This window comes from Peromyscus maniculatus, chromosome 12 (assembly GCF_049852395.1).
Source record: "Peromyscus maniculatus bairdii isolate BWxNUB_F1_BW_parent chromosome 12, HU_Pman_BW_mat_3.1, whole genome shotgun sequence".
NCBI classification, from domain to species: domain Eukaryota; kingdom Metazoa; phylum Chordata; class Mammalia; order Rodentia; family Cricetidae; genus Peromyscus; species Peromyscus maniculatus.
The window spans coordinates 11952319-11979818 of record NC_134863.1 but is presented as its reverse complement, the minus strand read 5'-3'; the positions used below and the strand labels follow the sequence as shown (position 1 = coordinate 11979818).

The 27500-nt window shown below is 44.4% G+C and overlaps 2 protein-coding genes and 1 pseudogene across 2 annotated transcripts in view; 2 read left to right on the top strand and 1 right to left on the bottom strand.

The window, feature by feature from the left end:
- The window catches only part of LOC143268219 (uncharacterized), a 75225-nt gene extending 68570 nt beyond the window's left edge, over positions 1–6655 (bottom strand). The window contains exon 1 of the mRNA XM_076549355.1: positions 5522–6655. The gene's annotated coding sequence lies outside the window, so the exon portion shown is untranslated. The remainder of the gene's footprint in view (positions 1–5521) is intronic.
- The window catches only part of LOC143268218 (bcl-2-related protein A1-like), a 277543-nt pseudogene that overhangs the window by 11198 nt on the left and 238845 nt on the right, over positions 1–27500 (top strand).
- The window catches only part of LOC143268216 (insulin-like growth factor 2 mRNA-binding protein 2), a 78551-nt gene continuing 57699 nt past the window's right edge, over positions 6649–27500 (top strand). Inside the window, 1 exon segment of the mRNA XM_076549352.1 lies at positions 6649–7025. Coding sequence (XP_076405467.1) covers positions 6865–7025 — 161 coding nt within the window. The 5' untranslated portion in view covers positions 6649–6864.

Below are 27500 nucleotides of genomic sequence, written 5' to 3'. Positions count from 1 at the left end.
TGGGAGAAATTAACAGCAAATATCCCAAAAGCAGTAGAATTGATCTTATAAAGAGAGCTGACTGGATCTTGCCTCAAATTGTACGGCAAAAACCCATATCTGGAGTTCGTACATTTTATACAGATGCCAATAAAGAAGGAAAGGCAGGTTACAAATCAGAAAATTTAAGTAAAGTGGTTCAAAGTCCATATAATTCAGTTCAAAAATCAGAATTGTATGTTATTCTGTTGGTATTAATGGATTTTTCAGAACCTCTCAACATAGTAACTGACTCTCAGTATGCTGAAAGAGTGGTGTTACATATTGAGACTGCAGAATTTATCCCTGATGCTTCAGAATGAACTTCACTATTTATTCAATTACAAGATACAATCAGGAAAAGGAAACATCCTTTATATATAACTCACATTCGATCACATACTGGTCTGCCAGGCCCTCTAGCACAAGGCAATGATGAGATTGATAAATTATTGATAGGAAATGTGCTGGAGGCCTCAGAATTTCATAAAAAACATCACGTCAATAGTAAAGGTTTAAAAAAGGATTTTTCCATAACCTGGCAACAAGCCAAAGAAATAGTAAAGAAATGTCCTACTTGTTCCTTCTACAATCAAACGCCATTACCAGCAGGATGTAACCCAAAGGGTACTCAGAGAAATGAAATCTGGCAGATGGACGTGTTTCACTTTGCAGAATTTGGAAAACTGAAATATGTACACCACACCATCGATACTTATTTAGGATTTCAATGGGCAACTGCTTTGAGTTCTGAAAAAGCTGATTGTGTAATCACTCATTTGCTAAAAGTCATGGCCATTATGGGTATACCTGCACAAATCAAAACTGACAATGCTCCATCATATGTCTCTGTTAAAATGAAACAGTTTTTTGCTTATTACAATATAAAGCATATTACAGGAATACCAAGGTCAAGCAGTTATAGAAAGATCAAACAGAACTCTAAAGGATATGCTAAATAAACAGAAATGGGTAACAAAAACTCCCAGAAAGAGACTGCATAATGCTCTTCTAACTTTGAATTTCTGAATGCCAATGAGAAAGGAACAACAGCTGCAGAGAGACATTGGATAATAGAAAAAACTACAGAATTAAATCAGCCTATATACTTTAAGGGTGTGCTGACCTCAGAATGGAAACCAGGGTATGTATTACGTTGGGGACGAGGTTTTGCTTTTGTTTCTACAGGAGAAGATAAGCTGTGGGTACCATCAAAATTGATAAAGGTTCGATTTGAACAAGAGAGACCTCTTAATTAGAGGAGGTGATAGTTCATCAACCAGCATGAACATCCAATTTAAACTAACTTGTACCAGTAACACATGCCTTTTCATTTAATCAGATAATAATTTGCCAAGAAGGAACATCCCCAAAATTAGTCTTGGGGAAAGGTTTTTGTTTTTGTCTTTTAGGAGAATGAAGGGTAAGGAATCTGAAGAACACTGGACAAATGAGACAACTGAGGAAAAGGGACAAATCATCTATCCCAAGAAACAGAGTGAAACGGTGTATGGGTATATATTATCTAAAAAATTTTATGTCTTCCTAAATGTTTCTGCTTTTCTCTAAAGATTTAACACTATTGGTCTTCTAATAGTCCCAGTTCAATTAAAATTTAAAGCTGACTTTGGAGTTGGAGAATGGCTCTCTCCTTCTTTAAACTCAAACATGTTGTTAAAATGAAAATACAAACTCCCTGTATCATGCCAGAATAAAAGAGCCATCTTCTGCTATGGTACAGGACAAAAGCAAAATTAATTAAGGGACTATTCTATTACTAATCTCAACTCTTTGATTCTATTCTGATTCTTTAAACTTTTCTTAAAGTATGAATTTTATATCAAAATTTACAAGATTAATATATATATAGATATTTATACATTTTAAACTTTGTTAAGATATAAATGGCATCTATATTACTAACTAATTCTAAAAAAAAAAAAAAAGGCTTCAATTACCTGCATATACATGTCTTTGTGTTCGAGTCTCTTATCAGTTTTCTGCAGGAAATCAGGGCCAGGCCTAACATCAACTGAAGTCTCCAGAAAGAAGATGGGGCCCCACAACAACAACAATTCCACGTGGACAATAATAATATCATTAAGCTGACAAACATCATCCACAGATCAGCTTTGAACTACAAGGTGCTCAGAGCAATTTTGAGATGACTAGCTGAGATGATCCAGTCTCAAAGACTACTTGAATAAGGACTTGAGATAAACCCTGAACTTTGGCATTATACACAGACTGGATAATGAAGGATATAGTTACCTCTCCTAGAATTTGACAATTAACCTAAAATTTTTCTTTCAGGATAAAGAAAACTTCGCCCATACCCAGCAGGAAGCAATTTTAAGAATACGACGCCCACATTCCCAAAGAGGTGGTGTCGGGTGGGTGGTTTTTTGGTCTTTTTAATGGGTTTTGGGTCTGGGATAATTTTCAGTATTTAGGGGGGTTGGTTACAAGTTATTGTCAAGGGTTAGGAAAAAGCACTACTGACGGGAGAGACAAGGGCTCCTGTGACAATGGTGACCAGCACTTAGTATGTCCATTTGCAAACAACTCAGATGGCAGGACTTGACTTCCCGGAGTTGCAGATGTTTTGTTCCCTCTTGAAGGAATAAATGACTGATATCTGTTCCTGGATGTGTTTCATGTTTTAAGTTTTCGAGTCCGCCTGGAACTCCAACAATACTCCACACAGGGACAGGTACTGAAGTAAAGGCTGATGATGACCTGGAGGTAGAGACTCTTCCATAAGGGTGTGCCTATTATCCAACGGCATTCTGTGTCACTAGGCTAAACCATATGGGGCTAAAATCTGCCCCCTGACTCTTTTCTGAGTCCACACTTTATACATCTCGGAGTCCCCGGCTGCTCACAGTTTCTCACCGATGCTCTCCCCTCAACCTGTACTCTCTGGCCTTTCATTTGGGCTTCATGGGTAGGACAGTCAGATGTGCAGTGCTGGGGTCAGAAATGATACCCTAAAAGGAAGGACTCAAACCACTTTTCTCCCCAACCTTCTCTTGCCTTCTTCCCCCACCACTGCCCCCCCCGCCCCCACTTTCTCCCTAGGCAAGATACAAAAGGTAGAATTCACTTCCCCCAGGTCAAGTCATAATCAATAGTCAGACTATATGTGATCAGTCTGCCTTTCTAGCAGTCAGGAAGGGATCACTTCTCTTTGTGCTCCTACAGCAGGAAACTGGAGTGGTTTGAAGAAAAACAGTTAAGTGAATGAATATCAAGTCATTTTTAAACTTGATTTTTGGGTGTGTGACAAAACTGTCTGTCTTTTGTTAGACCATCTTCCAATGTTTAGGTCAAGTGTGATGGCCATATAGAAATCCTCTATTTTGATCTAGATCACTTGCATTACATTTCCATTCAGACTATTAATAGAGTCAATAAAGACAGAGCCCCTTTTTCCAAGGGCAGGCACATCTTTACAAGGGATCTCTGTAGACGAAATTCTAAACAGTCTTAGTAAATAAGAAACACAGAACCAAATACACAGGTAAATAGCTAAAGAGATCAGAGAGTCGTGACGACCTTATCTTACCTCTCACCTCGTTGCTTCCCAGAGGAGAGAGTTTCTTCCGATATGACTTGTCTTTTTATTACCTTTCTGTTCTGCCTTCTCATTGGCTCTAAACCCAACCACATGACTTCCTTGTCACTGCCTGTCTACACAGACCTCTAGGTTTCTATGGTTGGTACTGGGATTAAAGGCTCGTGTCACCACGATTAGCAGTGTCCTTGACCACACAGAGACTCTGCCTGCCATGTGATCAGATTAAGGACATGTGCTACCACCACTGGACTTATGTTTAATGGCTTGCTTTTACCTCTGATCTCCAGGCAACTTTATTTATTAACATACAAATAAAATCACATTTCAGCACAAATAAAATATCACCACAGATCTCAGTTATCAACACTATCTCTGCGGTGTGATTCCTAACTGAGGGAATGGAGATATTGGGCCAAGTCAGTACGGACCTTAACACCTGATCCTTCTGTTCCCACAGCTGAGGGTTAGGATTACAGCTACATTATCACCACCAGGCTCTGTGCATACAAGGCAAGCACTCTAACAATGGTGCTTCCTAAACAGCATGGACTTTCTTTTCTTTTTTTTTTTACCACCTTTAAACTGGAGAAGGGAAAAGGAATAAGCAAGAAGACCAGGTGGGAAGTTACTTAAAATCCTATTGAGGCGAATCAGAACAAGATATCACCTGTGACCTTTGCTGCCCACAGTGATCCACTTATTAGAAATGTTCCAAAGCACCCCAAAATAGTGCCACCAGATAGGGACTAAGTGTTCAGACACATGAGGCTGTGGGTGGGGGAATTTCACATTCAAACCATGAAACTGTTTGTTTTAAGACACAGTCTCTGTTGTGTAGCTTAGGATGATCCTCCTGCCTCAGTCTTCTGAATGCTGAGATTAGAGGTGTGTGCCACCAATTCAAGATATCCTGTGTGAGATTTCTTTGGTTTGGTTTGGTTTTGTGTCAGGGTCTTCCTATAGACCTATGTGGCTCAGAATGGCCTAGAACCTTCAAGGTTCAGACATTAGCCTGTAAGATCTTTAACAACCTGTTTTCTATATGAACACTTGATCTCTTCTTTTGTTTCAGCTACTCTACAGTGTCAACTACAACATCTTTCCTTAGTGTCTGACACCAGTTTGTTATTGAGTCTTCCTATGATTTTGATTTCTGCTGAAAATAATAGGTCCAGATGGTTGAAAACATTGGGGAAATGGAGATATCAGTGATACTGTCATGAAGCCTTACCTGTGAGAGGACATACAGAACCCTCTGAAGACTCATAACCCCAAAGAGCTTTACACCTAAGGTTGCATGTATTTACTGGTGCAACGATATCCTTGATGAAAATGTACATGTGGAACTAAAGTATTTTTGTCAAAGATTGGGATTAAGTTAAAAAAAATGTTTTCTCCCATGCCATACTGGACAAAATTATCACTATTTTTGCTGAACTGGTAATCAAACCAAGAGCCTTGTGTATGCTAGGCTTACCCCTAGGTTATATTGACAGACTACGTGTTTATTGCTGAAGGGATGTGCCCATGATATGAAGCCACATAAAATAGCAATGGATATCTAGAAAAAGCCTGCCTCCAAAATTCAACAGCAGCAATTCGCATACAACTTGTGTGTGTGTGTGTGTGTGTGTGTGTGTGTGTGTGTGTGTGTGTGTGTGTGGTGTTGGTGATAAAACCTAGGACCACATGCACGATAAGTTTTAAATTTCTTCTGCAGATTAATCCTTGCTGCATACATTGATTTATGGTAGTGATTCTCAAACATTAATACGGATAGAGATCACCTGAGGACCATTTGAACTGCCTAGGCGTGGGAATGGCACAGGATTCTCCATACTTGGCATGCTTTTGGGGACGCTGATCCATAGACCACACTCATGTTCAAGTATTGGTAAATGGATATTACGTGGCCACACTGACCTGAATTGTTAGGTCTCTAAGCGTAAAGATGAGACCACAGATGTAAGTGAATTCACTGCTTGTTTTACGGTCCATGGTAAGAATTCTCTTCTTCTCTGTTCTCCCTCTTCCGCCTTGCTTTGTCTTCAGGCACTTAGATCTGACAGAAATGAACTATATACCTTTTTACATGGGTGCTGGAGATCTGAACTCGGCTCCTCATGCCTGTGTGGCAAGCATTTTACCAACTAAACCATCTTCCCAGCTCTGAAAAATTAACTCTTTAAAAGCCAGTCCTCAGCTATTGAATGGTAACATGGGGGTGATGGTGGTATAAATCCGAGTCAGCCCTCCTCCTCACATCCACTTACTATAATCTCCTCTCTCCACTCAAACATCTGCTAGAGAAAGGCATTATCTGTCTCTGAACAGCAGGCTCCGACAGCAGCAAAACTCTTCGATAATAATGAACAGCGTGTCTGAGTCCTGAGTTTCCCAGAGACGGGACATCCATCTCCAGAAAGGGCCTGCCATTTGCTGTAACAGCGGCCCCCAAGTCCATCAGTAACGAGCCAACTGGCTGAAACAGGCACTTGGTGGTAAAGCAGAACGTTCTGTCCTTTGGCCAGGAGGAGCCAAGTGTCCACCGGCGATGATGTACGCGCATCTGGCTCGCTCTGCCCTTCTTCTGATGCCTCTTCAGCCCCGCACTGCACACCGTTAAGGTAATTAGACGAGTACCGAGTCCGCAAGTATAGTCCTTTGCTGGACCTTCTGCAGAAGCACGGCTACCTCCGCAGGCTGTGAGGGAGGGTAAATGTCCTGGGCTTGGTGCACAGCCCCCCCCCCTCCCCCAGCTACCGTGCAGGAAAGGCCAAGGACGCCCCAGCACGCTGCCCTTCGCTGCCACCAGACACGGGGCCCGGCTCCGACGCCTAAGAGGCAGGTATACCTCGGCCAGTCTACAGAGGCCACGCCTCCTTCCCCTTCCCCCTCCGCAGAAGGTGATGGGCGTGGCCTGGGCGGTGATTGCCACGTGACGGCGGCGGTCGCAGTAAGCAGTGCCCAGAGCCCGGAGCCTGCGGGCGGAGCTGAAGCAGCGTTTGCAGGCGGAAGTGCGGAGGAGCGGCTGCGCCAGTCCCACTCCTCACGCCGAAGGTGCAAGAACGGACTTAAACGCCTGGAAGCTTGGACTCTGCTTGCGCGTCTGCGCAGGCGCACTTATGCTCCTGGCGCCTGTCTGGCTTCCCAGGGCAGGGGGCGGAGCCTGTGGATAGCCCCGGAGCTTCTATGGGAGGTTGGACCCGGCACGTTTGGAGTTATTTTGTTATTATGAGGAAAGGCCTTGCTGCGAGCTTAAGAAGATGCCGAGAGTGTCGATCCACGCCCTCACCTCCCGGTTTAAATTTAATTCATTCCCATATGTTTATCACCTAGTAGCAAACCGTTTTGCTGTGTATTGGGTTAGAGATGAAAAAGATGATCGTTGCCCCCGAAGGATCAGAAGATCTAGCAGAGGAAGCAGGTGAATGAAAAATTGAGGGCTGCAGATAAGGCTCAGTGGTACAGCTGTTCAAAAATGTGCTACATTTTATTTCTCCATACTTAGAACACTGAATTTGGGTCTGTTTTTCTAGTTTTAAATTGTGTCGTTGTAATAATTTGTGTTCATCTAGGGGTAGATTAATTTTCATGTTGTGAGGCAACTGCATCCGCACAGTCCGGTTTCTGCTTCTGAGTTAGGGTTGTATCTGGTACTCGTTGCCTTCTTTCTTATGTACTTTTTCTTCTCAACTTTTTTAGATTACATCCTTAAATTATTTTTAAAGAAAATACCAATGTGATTGGCAACCTTTATTTATTTTTAGTTCATATGTATGAATGTTTTGCCTGCATGTGTGTAAGTGCATTGTGTGTGTGTGCGCGCGCGCGTGCAAGTGCACCTGATGCCTTTGGAGGTCAGAAGTGGGTGCCAGATCCCCTGGAAATATAGTTAAGGGTGGTTGTAAGCCCCCGTGTAGGTGCTGTAATCTGTTTTTGGTTTGTTTTGGGCTTTTTGGTGCTTTTTGTTTTGTTGTTTGGTTTGGGTTTGGGTTTTTCAAGACAGGGTTTCTCTGTGTAGTCCTGGCTGTCCTGAACTCCCTTTGTAGAGCAGGCTGGCCTCGAACTCACAGAGATCAGCCAGCCTCTGCCTCCAGAGTACTATGATTAAAGGCATGCGCCGCCACCACCCAGTGTAGCTGCTATAATTTGAATCCAGGTTGTCTGTGAGAGCATTAAGTGCTCTTAAACTGCTGAACCATCTCTCTAGACCCAACAACTCCCATTTGACTGCTCAATTGATTTCAAGTTTTTGATTATTTTTTTCCTCATTCTGTTCGAGATCTATGACTTCCAATCTAGAGACTGATGTTTTTGATTTATGTATTATATCTTGTGGCTTAGTTACTGTTCTGTTGCTGTGAAGAGACACCATAACCAAGGTGACTTATAAAAAGAAGCATTTAATTTGGGGCTTGCTTATAGTTTCAGAGGACTAGCCTGTAATCATGGTGGGAAGCATGGAGGCAGGCAGGCAGGCATGGTGCTGGAGAAGTAACTGAGAGCTTACATCTTAACCACAAAATGAATTAGGGGAAGGAGGGAGGAAGGGAGGGAGAGAGGGAGGGAGGGAGAGGGAGAGGGGGAGGGAGGGAGGGAGGGAGGGAGGGAGGGAGGGAGGGAGGGAGAGAGAGAGAGAGAGAGAGAGACTGAGACTGACTGGATGTCATGGGCTGTGGGATTTTGAAACCTCAAAACCCACTCCAGTGATCTCTGTGATCCCAGAGGCCAGAAGGGTATCATCAGTGTGAAGCAAGAAGTCAGCCTTCCTCAACACAACTCAGTGGCTGTTGTTGGTTCAAACTTCTAGAGGCTAACAAAGGACAGTTTATGTTAGGCATATTTAAGCACAGCACATTTTGAGAAAAAGTTTTCTGGTGATAATTAATTCAATCCTGTGTGTACAACAAAGCTTAAGACATGGTTACATTGAAACTCTTTCCAAGGTACATGGAAAGAGTTTCAATTAAGATGGATTGTATAGATTGACTACATGCGGCATGTTAAAGGTCTGGGGGAAGAGCTGGTGTGGTGTTGGTCATACAGATAGTGCAAAGGTTATTAACTACCTCTGCTCTCATTTGTAAAGTACGTGTGACATCTCCGATAAAGATGGGCTCTACTGGCTGAGAAACAACGCTCAAGATAAGGGTCTGGGGAGGATGACTGAGACAAACACCATGTGTGGTCTGGCCATAGAAATAGTTCAGAGGTCACCAGGCTATTAACCAAATCATTCCCAGCGTTATGGGCAGAGAAGAGATGATACATCTCTTCCTTTGAAGAGACAAGCCTTAGTTTAACGTTCCTGGTTTCCCTAGTGCTTATCTGTGAGCACAAGGATTTCGTGCCCTCTACAGCCCACCCTGAGTGACACACCTTCCACAAGAGGTACTAATCCTTCTAAATAGTTCATCAACTGAGAACACATTCAAATGGATGAGCTTATGGTGTCCATTCTCATTCAAACCACCACATCTTGATAACTAGTTTTCCTCTGGATCTTCTAGGAATTCTTGTTAATTAGATAGTAAAAAGTTTCGATTGATCTTCTGTGTCTCTTAACATTTTTTTTATTTTTTTCCTAATTTGTCTCCCCATGCAGGATTTCTTCCTAGATTGTTTTCATTTTGTTAATCGTGGTTTTAATTTCCAATAATTATTTCTTATTGCTTCCTTTCCATAGCAACCTATTGATGTTTTATAGATTCAGTTATTGTTTTCAGCTTGTCTGAGAAAACTAGAAATCAAAAATAATCTTTTTTTTTTTGAATTATCTGTTTAACACTGAATCATTTTTTTCCTTCCATTTTTCATTTTAGAAATCTTTCTATTTTGTACTTTGGCTTTTCAAAATGGTTGAAAATCATTTATTGGCTATGCATATTTATGTCCTTTGGGGGTACTGGGCATCTACTGAGAACCTTGAACATGGTAGTGAAGCCCTTCTACCACTGAATGAAACTCCTGGCCCTTCTTGTCTGTGTATACTTATGAATGAAAGTGTGTTAGCTACAAGAAGCCCCATTTTTGTAGACACTGGTCGGAATTGTCAGGGAAGAATGGATTCTGCCTGCCTCCTGTGTCCATGTTTTAGCGCTGCGTTGTCTGTAAATGCTGTCTCGTTCTCCCTCTGTCTTACAGGAATCAGTCAAATTTCTGCTTTGTTGTCTTCATTGTTATGACGGGTTTCCTTTTTTCCTCCCTTCTTAACAAATAGCATGTAAGTGGGCTTGAGGCAGGAAGGCAAATGCATGTGCATAGTCTCACACAGAATTGTAGCTGTGTGCCTTACTGCCTATTCATTCAGCTCTTGGGTTTCTATCCTCAGCTTTAAAGAGATTGAGAAAAGTACTTTCTCATATAGTAAGTGGTGTCAAAGCCTTGGGCCTCCTCCAAATCTGGGTTCCCCCTTTCCATTTTCTTCACTTATGCCAAGCCTTCCAACAGCTTTACAGCTTTTCAGAAACCGGGGGTTGACTTTCTTCCTCAGCCCTGGTTTGCTTCACTTCTCTCTTCCCTTTGTATTATTGTGACCAGATCGCGACCCCCCAGAGAGACCACCAAAGACCAGTATGCCGGAATGCAAAAGCAAAGTTTAATTCGGGATATCTGAAAGCAATACAAGCCTAGGCAGGGACTTTGTCCAATACATCCAATGCAGTGGAGGCTGGAGGAAGTGCCCACCTTTCTGCAAGCTCAGTTTTTAAAGGCAAAAACCACAAGGTTACATCATTTAGGGGTGCTAGTACGGGTACAATTCTGATTGGCTCGCTTCTAGGGACTTTCTAGAAATCATGGTTTAATCTTACTTCTAAGGGGGTGGTTGCTGCCCGTCACCATTTCTCATTGGCTGCCCTCCGGTGGGGACATTTCTGTGGTCAGTTACCCTGGAAACCAGGGTTGGAACATTCCTTGGTTAAACAGTCATCACCGAATGAATATCTTGTGACTCTGTACTTTGCACTTTCTAATTTCTGGAATCTGGGTTGACTGGTTCCAGTAACTCAAAGCCTATACCTAAAATGGAGAAAGCTTAGGCCTTATTTCTAAGATGGAGGCATTTTGTTCTCATTTTGGTCTCACAGTATTACATGTAACTTGGCTTTCTTTACTGTATCTTTCTGCCAGTCATATTTGTAAGCTGCTTTTGCATTATCCTTCTCTTAGCTTGGAGGGCAGGAAAGAACAGAAAAGGAATAGAGAAAAAAAAGGGAGTTAAGGGCCAACTTCTGAGTCTGGTAAGTTCCTAGGGTTTTGAGCAAAACTTAGCTCCGTTTGCCTGATGAGTGATTCTACTAAATAAGGACTCTTATATGAGGAGCCCCTTGACCCCATTTTAATGAACTTTCTGAACACCCAGTTGAACGGAATAGCATTGGTAGAGACTGTTATAGGGCGTGTTCTCTGGGAGCTTGTGGACTGGTTTAGGACACATAAGCAGTGATTGACTCATGACTCACCTCCTACAGACTGAAGCGCTGAGTTGTGTGCCATTCTAAATGTAGTAAAGGTTCTGCAGAGGTCAGGAAGGTTAGGTCTTGGTTGTGCCAAAAGGGCTAAAATTGGTGGGAGAAATGCCAAACAATCCAAGGACTGGACAATTGGTGAGATCCAAATTTCAAAGAGAAAATAAACCAGAATCCTCTAGTAAGTCTCTGACATGTACTGGAAACTGGGATCACACCTGGAATTCTGAAGATAGACAGCTTTTCCACTTCATGTCTTCTTAATGAGTTTCCATACAGACAACAGGCCTACCAGAGAGGTAAAGGGTTCATTGAATATGCAAATCTTGAGTATGGAAATAAAAGGCAGGTATCAAGACATAGCATTAACTCACTGTACCACTTTACTTAGAAAAGGCTGTGACAAAAGGGAGAAATTGGTAAGAGCAGTTACTAGTTTATAAAAAACTATAGTTTTAAAAATTATAATTGCCATCATTTTCCACTTAGGTGATTGCCCACAGTCAGTATCAGAATTCCAAAAGAATTTCCATCATTTTGAGCATGCAAGATGAAATTGACATGGAAGAGATTCATTAAGGACATTTTCAGACAAGGCAAAATCTACTTCATCCCTCGGTACCAATTCCAGAGCAATCACATGGACATGGACATGAGATTAGCATCACCTGAAGAGATCTCCAATGCAGTGGAGGCTGGAGGAAGTGCCCACCTTTCTGCAAGCTCAGTTTTTAAAGGCAAAAACCACAAGGTTACATCATTTAGGGGTGCTAGTACGGGTACAATTCTGATTGGCTCGCTTCTAGGGACTTTCTAGAAATCATGGTTTAATCTTACTTCTAAGGGGGTGGTTGCTGCCCGTCACCATTTCTCATTGGCTGCCCTCCGGTGGGGACATTTCTGTGGTCAGTTACCCTGGAAACCAGGGTTGGAACATTCCTTGGTTAAACAGTCATCACCGAATGAATATCTTGTGACTCTGTACTTTGCACTTTCTAATTTCTGGAATCTGGGTTGACTGGTTCCAGTAACTCAAAGCCTATACCTAAAATGGAGAAAGCTTAGGCCTTATTTCTAAGATGGAGGCATTTTGTTCTCATTTTGGTCTCACAGTATTGCATGTAACTTGGCTTTCTTTAATGTATCTTTCTGCCAGTCATATTTGTAAGCTGCTTTTGCATTATCCTTCTCTTAGCTTGGAGGGCAGGAAAGAACAGAAAAGGAATAGAGAAAAAAAAGGGAGTTAAGGGCCAACTTCTGAGTCTGGTAAGTTCCTAGGGTTTTGAGCAAAACTTAGCTCCGTTTGCCTGATGAGTGATTCTACTAAATAAGGACTCTTATATGAGGAGCCCCTTGACCCCATTTTAATGAACTTTCTGAACACCCAGTTGAACGGAATAGCATTGGTAGAGACTGTTATAGGGCGTGTTCTCTGGGAGCTTGTGGACTGGTTTAGGACACATAAGCAGTGATTGACTCATGACTCACCTCCTACAGACTGAAGCGCTGAGTTGTGTGCTAGTTACTAGATGTCCTAGGTACAAAGACGACTTTCTGGAAATGGGAAGACCAGGTGAGGTTCCTCCATTCCCATCTGCAACAACGTCTGCGGCGACTTCCACCGCTGGCGTGGTGGCTAGGAACTGGCCATCTCATTCAGGTATACAAACAGGTTCTGTGGGACCAAAGCAACTCCTGAGCAGCTCAGCTCTCAAGGGAGTGGAGGGCGGGACCTCAGAGCTCCATCAGGTGGCCAGGAGGGGAGTCTGTCTTGGGAGGTTTATGTCAGAGGTCTGGAAGTGGCTTTCTGGAGGCCATCAGCACCATGATTCCCAGAAGGACGATTCCTAAAAATAGGTGATGATCTCTCTCCTATGTGTAATTATGTTACGATGAAGCAGCTGACATTGTGACAAGTCATTAGTCACAAGCCATACTGACTCAGATTCCAGCCTGCGGAGGGGATGACCCGGGCCACAACTTCCTGAGGGTTTTACTTGACAGGTCTCACCACACTCAGCCTTGGCCCTACCCTGAGGACCACGGGCCGGGCTGGCAGGACCTATGTACGCCTCTCCCGCCGCTGCCGTGAGGTATCTGCTACTCTGCTCCCAAATCACTTGAGTCCGGTGATTTATTTCTCCTTCCTCCTCCCCCTTGCTAATTTTAACTCAACTCCAAATTAATATTTTTTTGAGAGATAACGTAATGCCTGGCCCCTCCTACCACTTCTCATGACTGAGGAATGAACATCAGCACAAAACATCTTGTGGTGGCCTCAGAACAGAAGACAAAGTTAAAGTCTCGGTGTTTTCCCAAAGCTGCCAAAGCGCTGGATCTTCATGCCAATAACTTGTCTACACCATGGTTTCAGTCTGCTGTGGGATCATGCTCTTGTACACTGGTTTAATAAAACGCTGATTGGCCAGTAGTTAGGCAGGAAGTATAGGCAGGGTAAGCAGATGAGGAGAATGCTGGGAAGAGGAAGGGCTGAGTCAGGAGTCGCCAGCCAGACACAGAGGAAGCAAGATGACAAGGCAGAACTGAGAAAAGGTACCAAGCCACGTGGCTAAACATAGATAAGAATTATGGGTTAATTTAAGTGTAAGAACTAGTTAGTAATAAGCCTGAGCTAGTGGCTGAGCAGTTATAAATATTAAACCTCTAGATGATTCTTTTATAATGGCTGTGGGTCTGGGGAGGGGCAGGCAGGACCCAAGAAACCTTCCAACTACATCAGTCTGTTTCAGTTGCTTGATCAATGCTTTAAAAAAAAAAAAAAAAAAAAAAAAAAAAAAAAAAAAAAAAAACATGTCCTAGATTCATGAAGTGGGTAGGACTCAAGAGAAGCAGGGTGCCAGCAAACCGCTGGAGCTGCTGAGTGAATACTGGCCTCAGCCTTTGGCCCTTGTTCCTGTTTGAGCTTTGCCCCCTTCAAGATGATTCCAAAACCACCCACCTCTGCATGACTTACTCAGCACTCAGAGTCTTATTTAGGCGCACATGGTGGGAAGAACTTAAGGGCAATTACTTGTTGCACTGGGTAATTTCATGTGGCCCTTTTGGAGAGGTCATGATGTTTAGATGTTTGGCCCAACACAATTGTGTTGCCTGTAAAAGCGTGTTTTGTTTGTGACCTATATTTTAAACAGTAGACTGAGTAAATCCTACTACTCTGTGTAAGGTGGGTGGGTCTCCTGCACACAAAAAAGGGGGTGTTTGTTTGTTGAGACAGCGCCTCCTGAAGCTCAGGTTTGGCCCCCAAACCATGCAGTGAACCACAGATGACGTTGGACTTCTGTCTTCCTGTCTCTACCTCCTGAGTGCTGAGATTATCTTCGTGTACCACTACCCCAGTTGATATGGGCTGGGGACCACACTCAAGGGACTTTGGTGCATGCTAGCCAAACACTGTTCTAGCTGACTCTCCATCGCCAGCCCCAGAAAGGTATTATTTTTCTAATAGTAAAAGGTACCATTTAAAAACCTTCACTCACTCCCAGTTGTTGGTTATAAATCCTCTGGCATTTCTGTAGGTTTTTTAAGTTGCTGTTTTTGTTTCTGGGGGTGAGTAGCCTCAGTGCCATCCAGGCTGTGGTTGAACTCCTGGGCCTGAAGGACCCTCCTACCCCAGCTTCTCATGTGGCTGGAATGGCAGGCCCGGCTTCCTCCCGTCTCTCCTTGTAACCATAGTACCTGATAGAAACAACCTAAGAGAGGAAGAGTTATTTTGGTTCAGTGTGAGAGAGTTTTAGTCCGCCACGGCAGGGAAGCTTGGCAGAGGAGCTCGGTTCATTGTAGACTTTCCTGTGAGCCGCCAGCTCACAGATACGGCGTGGACAGACTTATTATTAATTATGAAAGTGTCGCCTTCCCTTAGGCTTGACCCGCAGTTCTTATAACTTAAATTAGCCCATATTTTTATTAATCTACATTCTGCCACATGGCTTTTACCTCTCTCCCATTTTGTGTGTCTAACTCATTCTGTATCTCGATGGCATTTCACGTGCCTCAGTTCATCTCCTACTTCCTTTCTCTCCGCCCAGAAGTCCCACCTGTACCTCCTGCCTAGCTATTGGCTGTTCAGCTCTTTATTAAACCAATCACAGCAGTATATCTTCACACATTGTACAAATACCCCACAGCGATTCATGGCCATGGGAGAGTTTGATGATGATGTTCACATCATGGTAGATGGAAGCCAAGAGTGCTGGAGCCAGACCCCACCTTCTGAGGTTCCACAGCCTGTTAAGGGATCCAGCGCCACCAGCTGAATATCAAGCGTCCAAAGCCTGAGTCTGGAGCGGCGTTGGCTCTGTAGCACTCCCTAACCTCACAGTTCTCTGTCTCATGATGCTTCCTTTTCCGTCACATTTCCAGTCTTCAGGCTCGTTTCACCGTCTTTAAAAGTATTTCTCGCCAGTATGCCTCATAAAATACTCAGGAAAATTACTCCCCCACATACACACTCTTACTCACACTCAGTTGTGAATCTTAGAAATAATTACTGTTAACATTTTCATTCATGCCTCAGCTCTGCAGCTGAGAGGGGTCCAGCTCATCTTAGACATCTATTCTAGGCGAATGTTCTACCCTGAGTATTATCCGTAGCCTTGGATGTCTAGTCTAGACTTGATACTTTCTTAAAAATGTTATTTTTTATTTATGTGTGTGTGTGGTGGGGTGTTCATGTGTGTGTAGGTCCCTAGGAGGCCAGAAGAGGGGGTCGGATCGCCTGGAGCTGGAATTAGAGGCTGTTGTGATTTGCCCAATGGGGAGGCCGGGAAGTGAAATTCACGTCCTCTGGAAGGTCAGCAAGCACTCTCCCGTGTGGAGAGAGTCTCTCTAGCCCAGCTCTACTTGTAGTTGATGAGAAAGTTACTCATTTCGTGTCTTTTTTGAGTTCCTGCCCTGACAGTGTCGTGTAGGTTTGGAGCATGTTGGAAATAGTCACCAGTTGCATGTTATTGAAGGAGAGGGCGGAGCTAGCACATGCCGCAGCTGCAGCATGAACTTGATGATAGCACTCTTTAAGACGAAGACAGTGGACAGCAGAGCATTGCATCACAGGAGGAATGCAGAGACTGTCTATGATATTAGAAGTGTGCCTGCAGTGCCAATTTTGATGTGTTGCCTGGAGATTCATCTGAAGGAAGAAACACGCACACACGCGCAAGCGCGCTTGCGGTCTGCTTCCTGAGTTCTGGGATTAAAGGCATGCATGCGCCACCACCGCCCATTGAAAAAAAATTCTTTCAAGAGATGGCTAGATGTTGAAAAAGAGAGATCCATTTAATTTTTTTTCAAACCCAGACTTGAATTTGAATAATTGGAAAGCTTTAAATAAAATCTTAGGTGTGTGTGCACATGTACATGTGCCATTGCGTGTGTGTGTGTGTGTGTGTGTGTGTGTGTGTGTGTGTGTGAGTGTGTAGGTCAGAACATACTCTCAGCTGTCATCTGCCTTCTGCCGTGTTTGGGACAAGGCTTTTGTCGCTTGCTGCAGTGTATTCCAGACTAGCTGGCCCATGACTTTCTGGGAGGCCTCTCCCTGCCACCCTAACTATAGGAACATGGGATCATAGAACCTGCTCTCATGTCCTCTGCATGGGTTCTGAGGGTTTCCAGCTCTGGTTCTCTTTTTGCCCAGGAGTATTAGTTTACCCATGGAGCTGTCTCCCAGCCCTTGGAAAGCGTTTTGTAAACATCAGTGCCTGTGCTCAGTCAATGACCCATGAAGCTGTGTGCAGTAGGTTTGGCAGTTCAGTGAGGCTGAGGATGGAGGGCAGTGGTAGAACGCTTGCCCAGCATGTTCAGAGCTCAAGTTCAGCTCCCAGCGCAGCAAAGGAAGTTCCCCTGGTCATTTTGATGGTCTTCCAGGCTTCGGAAGTCTTTTGAAAACAAAACAAACAAGTGTGCTAGTGCATATCTACAGTGTCAGCACTCCAGAGGCAGGAGGATTACAGCTTCCAGCCAGTCTAGTGAAATGCTGTCTCAAATTTTTGTTTGTTTTTGTTTTTATGAGACAGGGTTTCTCTGTGTAGCCCCGGCTGTCCTGAAACTCACTCTATAGACCAGGCGGGCCTCAAACTTGGAGATCCACCTACCTCTGCTGGAATTAAGCGTGTGCACCACCACTTCCAGGCTCAAAGTTTTTTTTGTTTTGTTTTTTTGTTTGTTTGTTTGTCTTTTTTTAAAGAAAATAAACCAGGAAATCAGAGTGGGATGAAAGACCAGTTAATAGAGTTTATTCTGTGAGATAGGACTAGTTATGAACTTTAAATTAGTAAAATGAGGGCTGGAGAGATGGCTCAGCTGTTAAGAACACTTCCTCTTGTGCAGAACCCAGGATCAGTTCCCAGCACCCACATGGCAGCTGTAACTGCCGGTAATTCCAGTTCCTGAAGATCTCACACCCTCTTCTGGCCTCCACAGGCACTGCATGCACATGGTACACAGCTGTACTTGCTGGCAAACTGGCAAACACCACACACACACACACACACACACACACACACACACACACACACACATACACACACACACACACACACACACACACACACACACACACACGTCTTTTTTCAGAAGCACTAGAACAAATTGAACCTGTTTTTTTTTTTTTTTAAAGATTTATTTTATTTATTATGTATACAGTATTCTGCCTACATGTGTCTTTGCAGGCCAGAAGAGGGCATCAGATCTCACTACAAGTGGTTGTGAGCCACCATGTGGTTGCTGGGAATTGAACTCAGGACCTCTGGAAGAGCAGTCGGTGCTCTTAACCATTGAGCCATCTCTCCAGCCCCCCAAATTGAACCTGTTAACTTTAATTTTTTTACTTTTATTTATTTACTGTGGGCAGATGGTGCTGATGTGCCCTGGCGTGTGTGTGGAAGTCAAGGACAGCTCTCAGGAGCCCTCTCCCCTTCCGCCAGATAGGTGCTGGGGGTCAAATCCAGGTCACTGGGCTTGGCAGCAAGCACCTTTACCCAGTGTTTTCCTTGTACCAGGGCTGCTTTCTCCTAGAGCACTGGCTGTCATAGACGACAACACGTGTGAGTTACCTGGTCACAGTCAGCTCTGGTACAGTAGAGCGGGGCTCTAGCCATGCTTCTTTCGGGGCTTGACCTATAATCAAATACGGTCAAAACACAATTTCAGTTACAGTATTTCCCATATTGTATCTCAAAGAAAAAAAAATTTTTTTTGAGGCAGGGTCTCATCGCTATGTATCCCTGGCTGGCCTGGAACTCACCACTATGTAGACCAGGCTGGCCTCACATTCACAGAAATCTGCCTGCCTCTGCCTCCCAAGTGCTGGGATTAAAGCTTACCTCAAAATTTAACACTGCTACACACAACCCAACAAAACAACCCCTTAAAATTTTTTTTTTTAATATGAGCAGTGATACAGATACAATAGCAGATTTTAAACCGTGTGCCCTCTGGATTGAATACAGGAAGTGTCACTTTGCTGAAGTGACCTAAGTGTCATATACTAGAGTTCAAATCCAAGCCGAAGGGTTTTTGTTACAGTGGAAAATGGTGATGAATGTTTAAGATTGGAACATAGAAAGAAAACTCAGTGTCTTTGTTAGGGTTCCTTAGTTAGGCTGTAAGGAGACACCATGACCACAGCAACGCTTATAAAGGAAAACATTTAATTGGGACTGGCTTACAGTTTCAGAGGTTTAGTCCAGTATCATCATGGTGGGACAGGGCAGCATGCAGGCAGACATGGTCCTGGAGAAGGAGCTAAGAGTTCTACATCTGGATCTGCTGGCAGCAGGAAGTGAACTGTGAACCACACTGGGCATAGCTTGAGCATATAAGACTTCAAAGCCCGCCTCCACTGACACACTTCCTCCAACAAGGCCACACCTCCTAATAGTGCCACTCCCTGTGGGCCAAGCATACAAGTCTGTGGGGGCCATTCCTATTCAAACCATACTCAGACCCACGGTCCATTAATCATTGTGTCCTGGGGACAGCGAGAGTCTTGTTGAACTCCATGAAGAGTTCATGTGCCCTCTGCTAGTGTGGCTTTTCCTTGAGGGACCTGGGTTTTTGGTCCAGGAGATTTTTCCTCTGGCCAGAGCAAAGCAACCAGTGCTACCATTTAAAATGTCCGAGCAGCGGTCCTTGGAGTGGGAGCAGACACTTCACACTCTTCCAGCCGTGAAGTGTGACTCTTGCTTAAGTTGCCCCACCCTGCACAGCCGCTGAGGCAGCAGCCACAGTCCATGCCTCCGTTTTCTGTCAGGTTAGGTTTCATTCTTACACCGTTCATCTCCAGCCTTTCCACACAGTCCACACAGATGCTCCGCTGTACCTGCGCCTCCTTGGGGGGTACACAGGAGTCATCCCCACTCCAATCACCTCCTTTGCTTCTGCTGCTGCTTCTGTAGGAACCCCAGGGCCAAGCTTTAGGGAATGCCACCTAAGTTTCCATCATTAAAAAAGAAAATCATCATACCCGAGTAGGAGGGATTCTGCAGGGCTTTAAGACAGGAACCAGAATGTTTGGGGTGAAAGGTGTGTGCTTAAATTGTAACTGGGTCCAAGAACGGTGTTCTAGATCAAGTGTAGAAACATCTGAAGTAGACTGGGCATGGTGGCTTACACTTACAGAACTCAGGAGGCCGAGACCACAGGATTACAAGTTCAAGGCCAGCCTGGAGTATATAGCAAGCTTCTGTCTTCAAAGAAAACAGAAAAACAAACAAAAAAATCCACATAACTTGAAATAGAAGGGGATTAATGGGAATGAGCAAAACTAAGGTTCATTAAGGTAGAACCCCGAAGCGAGGAAAGCATTTGGCTGGGGGATGTATGTAATAATGTGTGTGTGACGTTGAAAAAGTTTACCAGCACAGGGAATGCTGAGCTGAGAAACCATCCTCCGCTCCAGACGAAGAGGAGAGCGGGAGCACTGGCTAGGGAACCCTGAGCTCTCGGGGCCTGGAGGTAACACTGGTGGCTTCTGTGTCTGCAGATGGGACCCGGCAGGGTATGGGCCAAGGATGTCCATCAGAGGCCCAAGGGAGGGGCATGCCTGCTCATGAGGACAGGGTTTCCTTTCACGGGGGTTGCCCCTCAGATATCCTGCGTAGTAGATACTTACATTATGATGCAGAACAGTAGACAAATCACAGTTAGGAAGTAGCAGTGGGAATAACGTTCAGCTTCTTGACATTGTCACCTGCAGAGTTGAGAACCATGGACCGAGTCACCAGACAAAACGCCAACCCTTGTAAAGTTTCATTTGAGCCACATTCATGGTTATCCTGGGGTGTATGTAGCCTGTGGGCCACAGGTTAGACACGCCTGTGTGGGTTAGGTGATAGATGAGGTAAGATTGCCACAGGGTGATTAATTGTTAAAGCTGGGGTAATTGTACCATTTCTCTATATCTGTAAGTTAGGACGTTTTTAGAGAAAATGTTAAGACCAATTTTATGACTATAGTTATCAGCACAGAAAGAATCTAACATCACAGCCAGGATGAGGAACACAGCCCCATGAGACTCTCTTGTGGATCGGGATTGTACCGTGTACTCACAGGGCTGGGGGTAAACGGTTCACATTCTCTATGGGAAGGACTGCTTGTTGGCGAGGTGGCCAGTGAGCCCATTGACTTTTGGAATGTGTTTGGAACACTGTCTGGAACCATGGGGAATTGTGCACACTGGACAAGACAGTTCGTTCTGTGGCCGCTTCTGTTTCTAGTCAGCTGTGAGATAGTAAGCAGGTGTCCATGGTGAAACGGGCAGCAGATGGGGAGGCTATGGGTGTGAGCGGGTAGGAGCTGAGTGAAAAGGTCTGTACTGGGATATTGACTGAGAAAGTCCAAAGAAGGCAGAGATTGTGAAGAGAAGAAACAGGACTTGTTGAATTAGTGAGTAGATGTTCAAGTTGGACAGAGGGAAGGAGGGTAATCAGGGGACTCCCTGGCCCTGAGCCGGGGCCAGTGGGAGAAGGGTATATTCTGCTGCTTTATTACGTGTTATATGGATCTCAGGAACAGGGATGGTCTTAGAAGGTAGGATTTTAAAGTGAGTACTGGAGACCATGGCTATGCCCTGCTGCATTTGGGTCAGACAGTCGCCTTATTTTTCATGGCGCAGTGGCTGAGTGGACTCCCCAGGTATGATTTATTTTGGGAGATGATAATTAACTTTTTACAAGAGAGATGTGAGTTGACTTTTTTTCCAAGATAATTATGTATTACCTTCCCTGGATCTTACCCAGTGATGTTGATTCTCCCGGTACAAGGTCTGACTCCTTGAGGCAGTAAAAGATAATAATAATAATAATAATAATAATAATAATAATAATAATAATAATAAAGATAATAAGAAAAAAGGTCAGACATGGAGAGAGGGAGAGAACATTCCTGAAGAAGCTGGCAGTCTTCAGGAGTGGCACCAGTCACCACCAGCACCAGGGGGGCCACAGTGGCCATGGAGCTCAAATGTTGGGAAGGAAATCCCTCCATTGACATTATTCCTTTCGACGAGAAGCCTTTGAGCCACACAGTGAAGCAGAACGTTCCTTTCTTTCACAAGGCCCTGGCATTTTTGGTAATGCTGACTAATTGGACCGTACAGCGTGATGCTTAAGTTCCTTCTTACTTCTCTGAGTCTCAGGTGAATGAGAGATTAAAACACAGCCATCTAAGTATCTTGTGTATCTTAATTCTCCCTCTTGACTGAAAAGAAAAGCTCTACAATATACTCTTACTAGCTTCTGGCCATAGGAAATAGGTAGAAAATACACTTTGCTTTTTAAACAAATTTCGCTAACAAAATTAAATTTCCCATTAAAAATGGGGGAAGTACAGCAGCTGATTTGGAGTAAGAAATTTAAAGACCATCAATGTTGGAATTGCGGAAAAATGAATAGACATGCTTTTAAACATGTTTAAAGCAGCTCTGGTTTATTTACTTTGTATTTTTCTGTGATACATGTGAGGAACAGGGGCACCTTGTGGGAGGCAGGTCTCTGCTTGCACCATGTGGAGCTGGGTCCCAGGATGGAGCCCAAGTTACTAATTAGGCTTGGTGGCAACACATTTACTTGGGGAGCTGCTGTCTCCCTGGCCCTAAAAGTGCTTTTTAATTCAGCAATGTCAATGTTTCTCTGTGATTAAATCAAGTGTTTTAGGTCACTGTCACCCAGTAGTTACATGCTCAGTGGAGGCGGGAATTCCCGAGAGCTTTACACCTTAGGTCAGCTAGGGAATAGGAGCCCAGACATGGCTGCTTTGGGTGCACTTTTAGATGTTCTTAGGTCTATATTCTTGCCTGGTTTATCTCAGGAACAGGTTCTATGCTCTCTGAACTAAACTAATTTATTTTCTTGGCTTGATGTCAGGGACCTTTTGAACATAATGTGACTTTTCATTGTAAACGAGCATTTTAAAGAGAGGCTACATCCAAGCTAGTTCTGAGTCGGATCGTTCAGTGGGTAGAGAAGGGACTTGAAAACTTTCTCCTGCTCAGTCTTACCCTGAGCAAGAAGAGATGCCCATAAGAAATGAGCTTGCCCAAGGATGGTGGGCCTGGAAGGAGGTGGCCAGCCAGGGAGTCACCCCAGAGACAGGAGGTCAGATGGTCAGAGTGAGGACTTGTGGCCAGTCTCCATGAACTGTTTATACTTGTATCCATGCCAATTGCCTGTTTGGACTGTAGGCTCCGTTATTCATTTTTGTTAGTGTCTAAACAATAATGATTATGCGTTTTAACTCCGTATTCAAGTGAGGACCTCAACTTCTCAGTGTTTTTTTTTTTTTTTCCCTGTGATATTTCTTAAGTCTAGATGAGTGATAATAAACCAATAGGCAATTATCCTTTATCAACCCAGCCTCAATGTGTAAATATTTAGGCTAAATTACTGTTCTTGGTCTAGCAAGACAGCTCACTGAGTGAAAAGTGTTTGCCACCAAGCTTGAAGACCTGAGTTCGAGTCCTACCACCTACATGTTTAGAAAGGAGAGAATAGACTCCCAGTTCCCTCAGGTCATCCTCTGACCTAACCTTCACACCTGCACCGTGGGGCATGTACGCACATATACAAAGTTAATGATAAATTTTCTCAGTGAGCTCAAACTGGAGAACAGAGACGTTCTCTGAGATTGCAACACCTATTTTTAAATTGTTTTAGTCACTGACCAGAGATGTAATGAGATTGAGTTTGTCAGTGATATAGAAGCTCTTTGTGTCAAGAAGTTGGAGATAAAAGGACACAAAGTTGATGAGGAGGGAAAGGAGTGGATCCAAAAAGAGTTGGGGGGGAGGGGTGACTGTGTTCAGAACGTATTGTACAGAATTCCCAAAGAAGTAGTTAAAATTTTTTGAAAAAAGAAAAAGAAGCAAAGAAAGAAAATTGAGAAGAATGGAATTTAGGCTGACTTTAGAATTATGCAGGGGCAGCCATACATTGGAGAAGGGGGTTGCCATGGTGATGTTGTGATGAAGGAATTCAGCCTCTAACGATTGTACGTATCGTGTCTATCCAGTTCTACCGGTCTAGAATACGTTGACTGGGAAGGAGGGTTTTTATGTAACTAGTCGTTGGTGAAAAGAAATGGCTGCTGCTTGAACTGTTGATGCTTGACTTCCCACAGTGGTGACGGCAGGCCTTGTGGGCTCTTTCTGGTTGCCAGCCACCGCTCCTGATGTCAGGGCACACGGATGCGCTCCTGATGTCAGGGCACACGGATGCGCTCTCTACACTAGACACAGGCGGGCAGTAGTCCTGGGACTCATCCACCATGTGCCCCTTTTCAATGCCGCTGAGGACGGTGTGGTGGTGTGAAGGAAAGGGTTTTGTTTTGTCAAGTCAGGGTCTCACACTGTAGTTTCCGCCTGTAACTTGTTATGTAGACAATGGCCTCAAATTTATGGCCACTGTGCTCCTGTCTCTGAGGACTGGGCACAGTCATGTGCCGCCACGCTCAGCTAGAGAATCCTCTTTATTTGTTTATTCTGATTTTTAATGTATCATTTGGGCCTTGGCACGTGTGCAGATGTCAGAGGACAGCTTTGCGGAATCCACTGTCTCCATCCACCTTCCCCGAGGACACTGGATTCAATTCTCTAGGCTTGCCCGGCAATCACCCTGGCCCGCTGAGCCATCCTGGTCCTGGGATCCCTTTTTAAAAAGACAGGAAGAACTCTAGTCACTGCTGGGGACATCCTACTAAAGAAACTGGACTAGTCTCTGTCCATAGATAGAAAACAACAAAGGCCTCTAAGACCCTCAGTAGCCAGTCTTCAAGGCCAGGGCTTGGGACAGTACTGTAACAAAGGTTGGTGAGAGGTACAGGACCAGAGTGATAACGGCTCTGAGAGCTTCTGAATATACAGCAGCTTTAAATCAAGACAGCTTTCTATTCATTCATTCATTCATTCATTCATTTATAGACACATTTGTTTTTGGGGCAGGAGTTCTCTGTGTTGCCCTGACTGTCCTGGAGGCTCACTCTGAAGTCTCTATTCTTACCTTGAACTCACAGAGATCCACCTGCCTTTGCCTCCCGAGTGCTGGGATTAAAGGTGTACACCACCACCTCCTAGCTAAAATCTATATTTCTTTTTTATCTTTTTTATTAAGAAACTTTCTATACATTTTACATACCAACCACAGATCCCTTCCCCTCTCTCCTCCCACCCCCCAGGCTTCCCTCTCATTCCCACCTCCTTAAGACAAGGGGAGTCAGCAGAGCCTGATTACACTCAGTTGAGGCAGGTCCAAGCTAAAATCCGTATTTCTTAACTCACTCAAAGAGCACTTGTGAATCCTGGTGTGGCAGCGGCACATGTGTGCAATCCCAGTACTTGGTAGCAGAAGCAGGAGAATCACTACGAGTTCTAAGCTATCCAAGCCTACATAAGCAGCCCAGGACCTTTGTTACTACCCAGTGGCATTTAGTGCATCAAGTGTGATGTTCCAACCTGCTGGGAAGCAGCTAGACTGTGGACTGTGTGAGAACTGGGGCAGCATCCCCAGCACCCACATAAAGCAGGTGGGCGTAACAGCTACCTGTGAGCCCCAGCACAATACCTCGGGGCACGCTAGCTAGCTTAGACTGGCTGGAAATGGCAGGTCCCGGCCTCTGTGAGGAGCCTGCCTCAGTAACTAAGCGAAGAGTGTTTGAAGAAGAACCTGGCATCAACTTCCAGCTTCTGCACACACACACATTCAAACGTGCACAGGCATGCTCGAACATCACACACAGAGTCACGCGCAACATAACAGAAACAGAAGATGCTCCCTAACCTTGAACCCTGTAACCTTATACCTTTGAAATTTGTTTTTCCTTGGCCTCTGGCTAACTTTCTTGTCCTGGCAGGACACTTGGCCCCCTCCCTGGGACACTCGTCCATCCTGCCTGATCCTAACCCGGAACTGGAACCGCTCTGTCCTTTCTGGATGACAGGTGGTGGGAAGAGGTCAGAGCAGACTGTCGCCCACTACCTCTCCCTTCAGTTTGTCAGGACAAATGCTGAGGACGCTGCACACAGGCGTCTCAGTTAACTAAGGTTTGCTTTAAGAAATAGATTTGTTTTTCTACATGAAAGCATAGTATACTGAGTTTGACAGAAAAATGAAAACTATGCTTCTATCTTTTAAAAACAAAGGATGTGCCAGGTGGTGGTGGCACACACCTTTAATCCCAGCACTTAGGAGAAAGAGGCAGGGGGATCTCTATGAGTTTGGGGCTAGCCTGATCTACAGAGTGAGTTCCAGGACTTAAAAAAAAACCACAACAAAAAATGTGAGTCTGCACCCTGTTTGGCCCAGCTTCCTCCTCTCTTTCTTCTCTCATTTCTTATGGTGGACAGTTACTACCTTTTATTCTTTTTTTTTTTTTAAACACAAAGACATATACAATAAGTGTATGCAGCGCCGCGCCCCCCACCCCCAATTCAGTGAATGAGTATAAAGTAAATCCCCAAGTCACTACTACTCAGGTCAAGAACATCAAAAGTAACATCATTGTTGGAATACTAACAACTAAAATTATTTTTTATTTTTATTTTTTTTTTAGATTTATTTATTTATTATGTGTACAGTGTTCTGCCTGCAAGTATCCCTGCAGGCCAGGAGAGGGCACCAGATCTCATTACAGATGATTGTGAGCCACCATGTGGTTGCTGGGAATTGAACTCAGGACCTCTGGAAGAGCAGCCAGTGCTCCTAACCGCTGAGCCATCTCTCCAGCCCCCTAAAATTAGTTTTTAAAATATTTTTTCCTGAGTGTCTTGAATGACTGTCTCAGGAATAAAGCAAGACCGTATTAAAGTGCTCGTGCTTAGTAACTGGAAGGCATCTCCCGCGTGCCGGGAATCTGCATCTTGTCTCTGGAGTGTCAAAGGTGACAGATGCACCAGCAGTTACTCACCGCGACAGCCCGAGGCTGCTGGTGTCACACAGAGATGTGTTGAGAGTGTGTTAGTTGTACTAGCTGCCCTCAGCCCACATTTCCCTCCCAGGGAACCTCCTAAAGCACAGTCTTAGCTAGCAGAGGAACTATTAGCATTAACTTTTCAAAGTTTTCTTCCCGATTGGGCTGAGTGCCTGCTGTTGACTTCTGGATTGTTACATCTGATTGAGGGTGGCTGTAGATGGTCTGGATTGTTACATCCCATTGAAGGTGGCTGGAGGTGGTCTGGATTGTTACATCCGATTGAAGGTGGCTATAGATGGTCTGGATTGTTTCATCCGATTGAGGGTGGCTGTAGATGGTCTGGATTGTTACATCCGATTGAAGGTGGCTGTAGATGGTCTGGATTGTTACATCCGATTGAAGGTGGCTGTAGATGGTCTGGATTGTTACATCTGATTGAGGGTGGCTGTAGATGGTCTGGCTTGTTACATCCGATTGAAGAAGATAACTGTAGATGGTCATCGATTAGTAGACTTCACCCAACCAGAACTCAGAACTCTAATCAGCGTTTGACTCATCATGTGTATGTTCATACATTTGTGGGTCTGCCTGCGTGTTTGTATGTTGAGAACAGAGGCCAACGTCGGGCATCTCACTCAGTTGCCTCTTTCTCGTTCTTTGAGACAGTTTCTCAGTGAACATTGAGCTTACCAATTCAGCTGTACTGGCTGGCCAGCAGGCCCCAAAGATCTTCCTGTCGCTGCCACCTCAGCACTGGGATTACAGGTAGAAGCTGCCTCACCTGGCTTTTAACAATGTGGGTGATGAGAGCCAGGCATGGTGGTGTACACCTTCAATCACAGCACTTGGGATGCAGAAGCTGGCAGAACTCCGTGAGTTCAAGGGCAGCCTGGTCTACATAATGGGTTCCAAGGCATCCAGGGCTACATAGAAAGAGACCCTGCCTGAGGAAAAAAATGTTATGCAAGTCATTCATGTTTATTAGAGTGCCACTTCCCAAGAAGCTTGGTTTC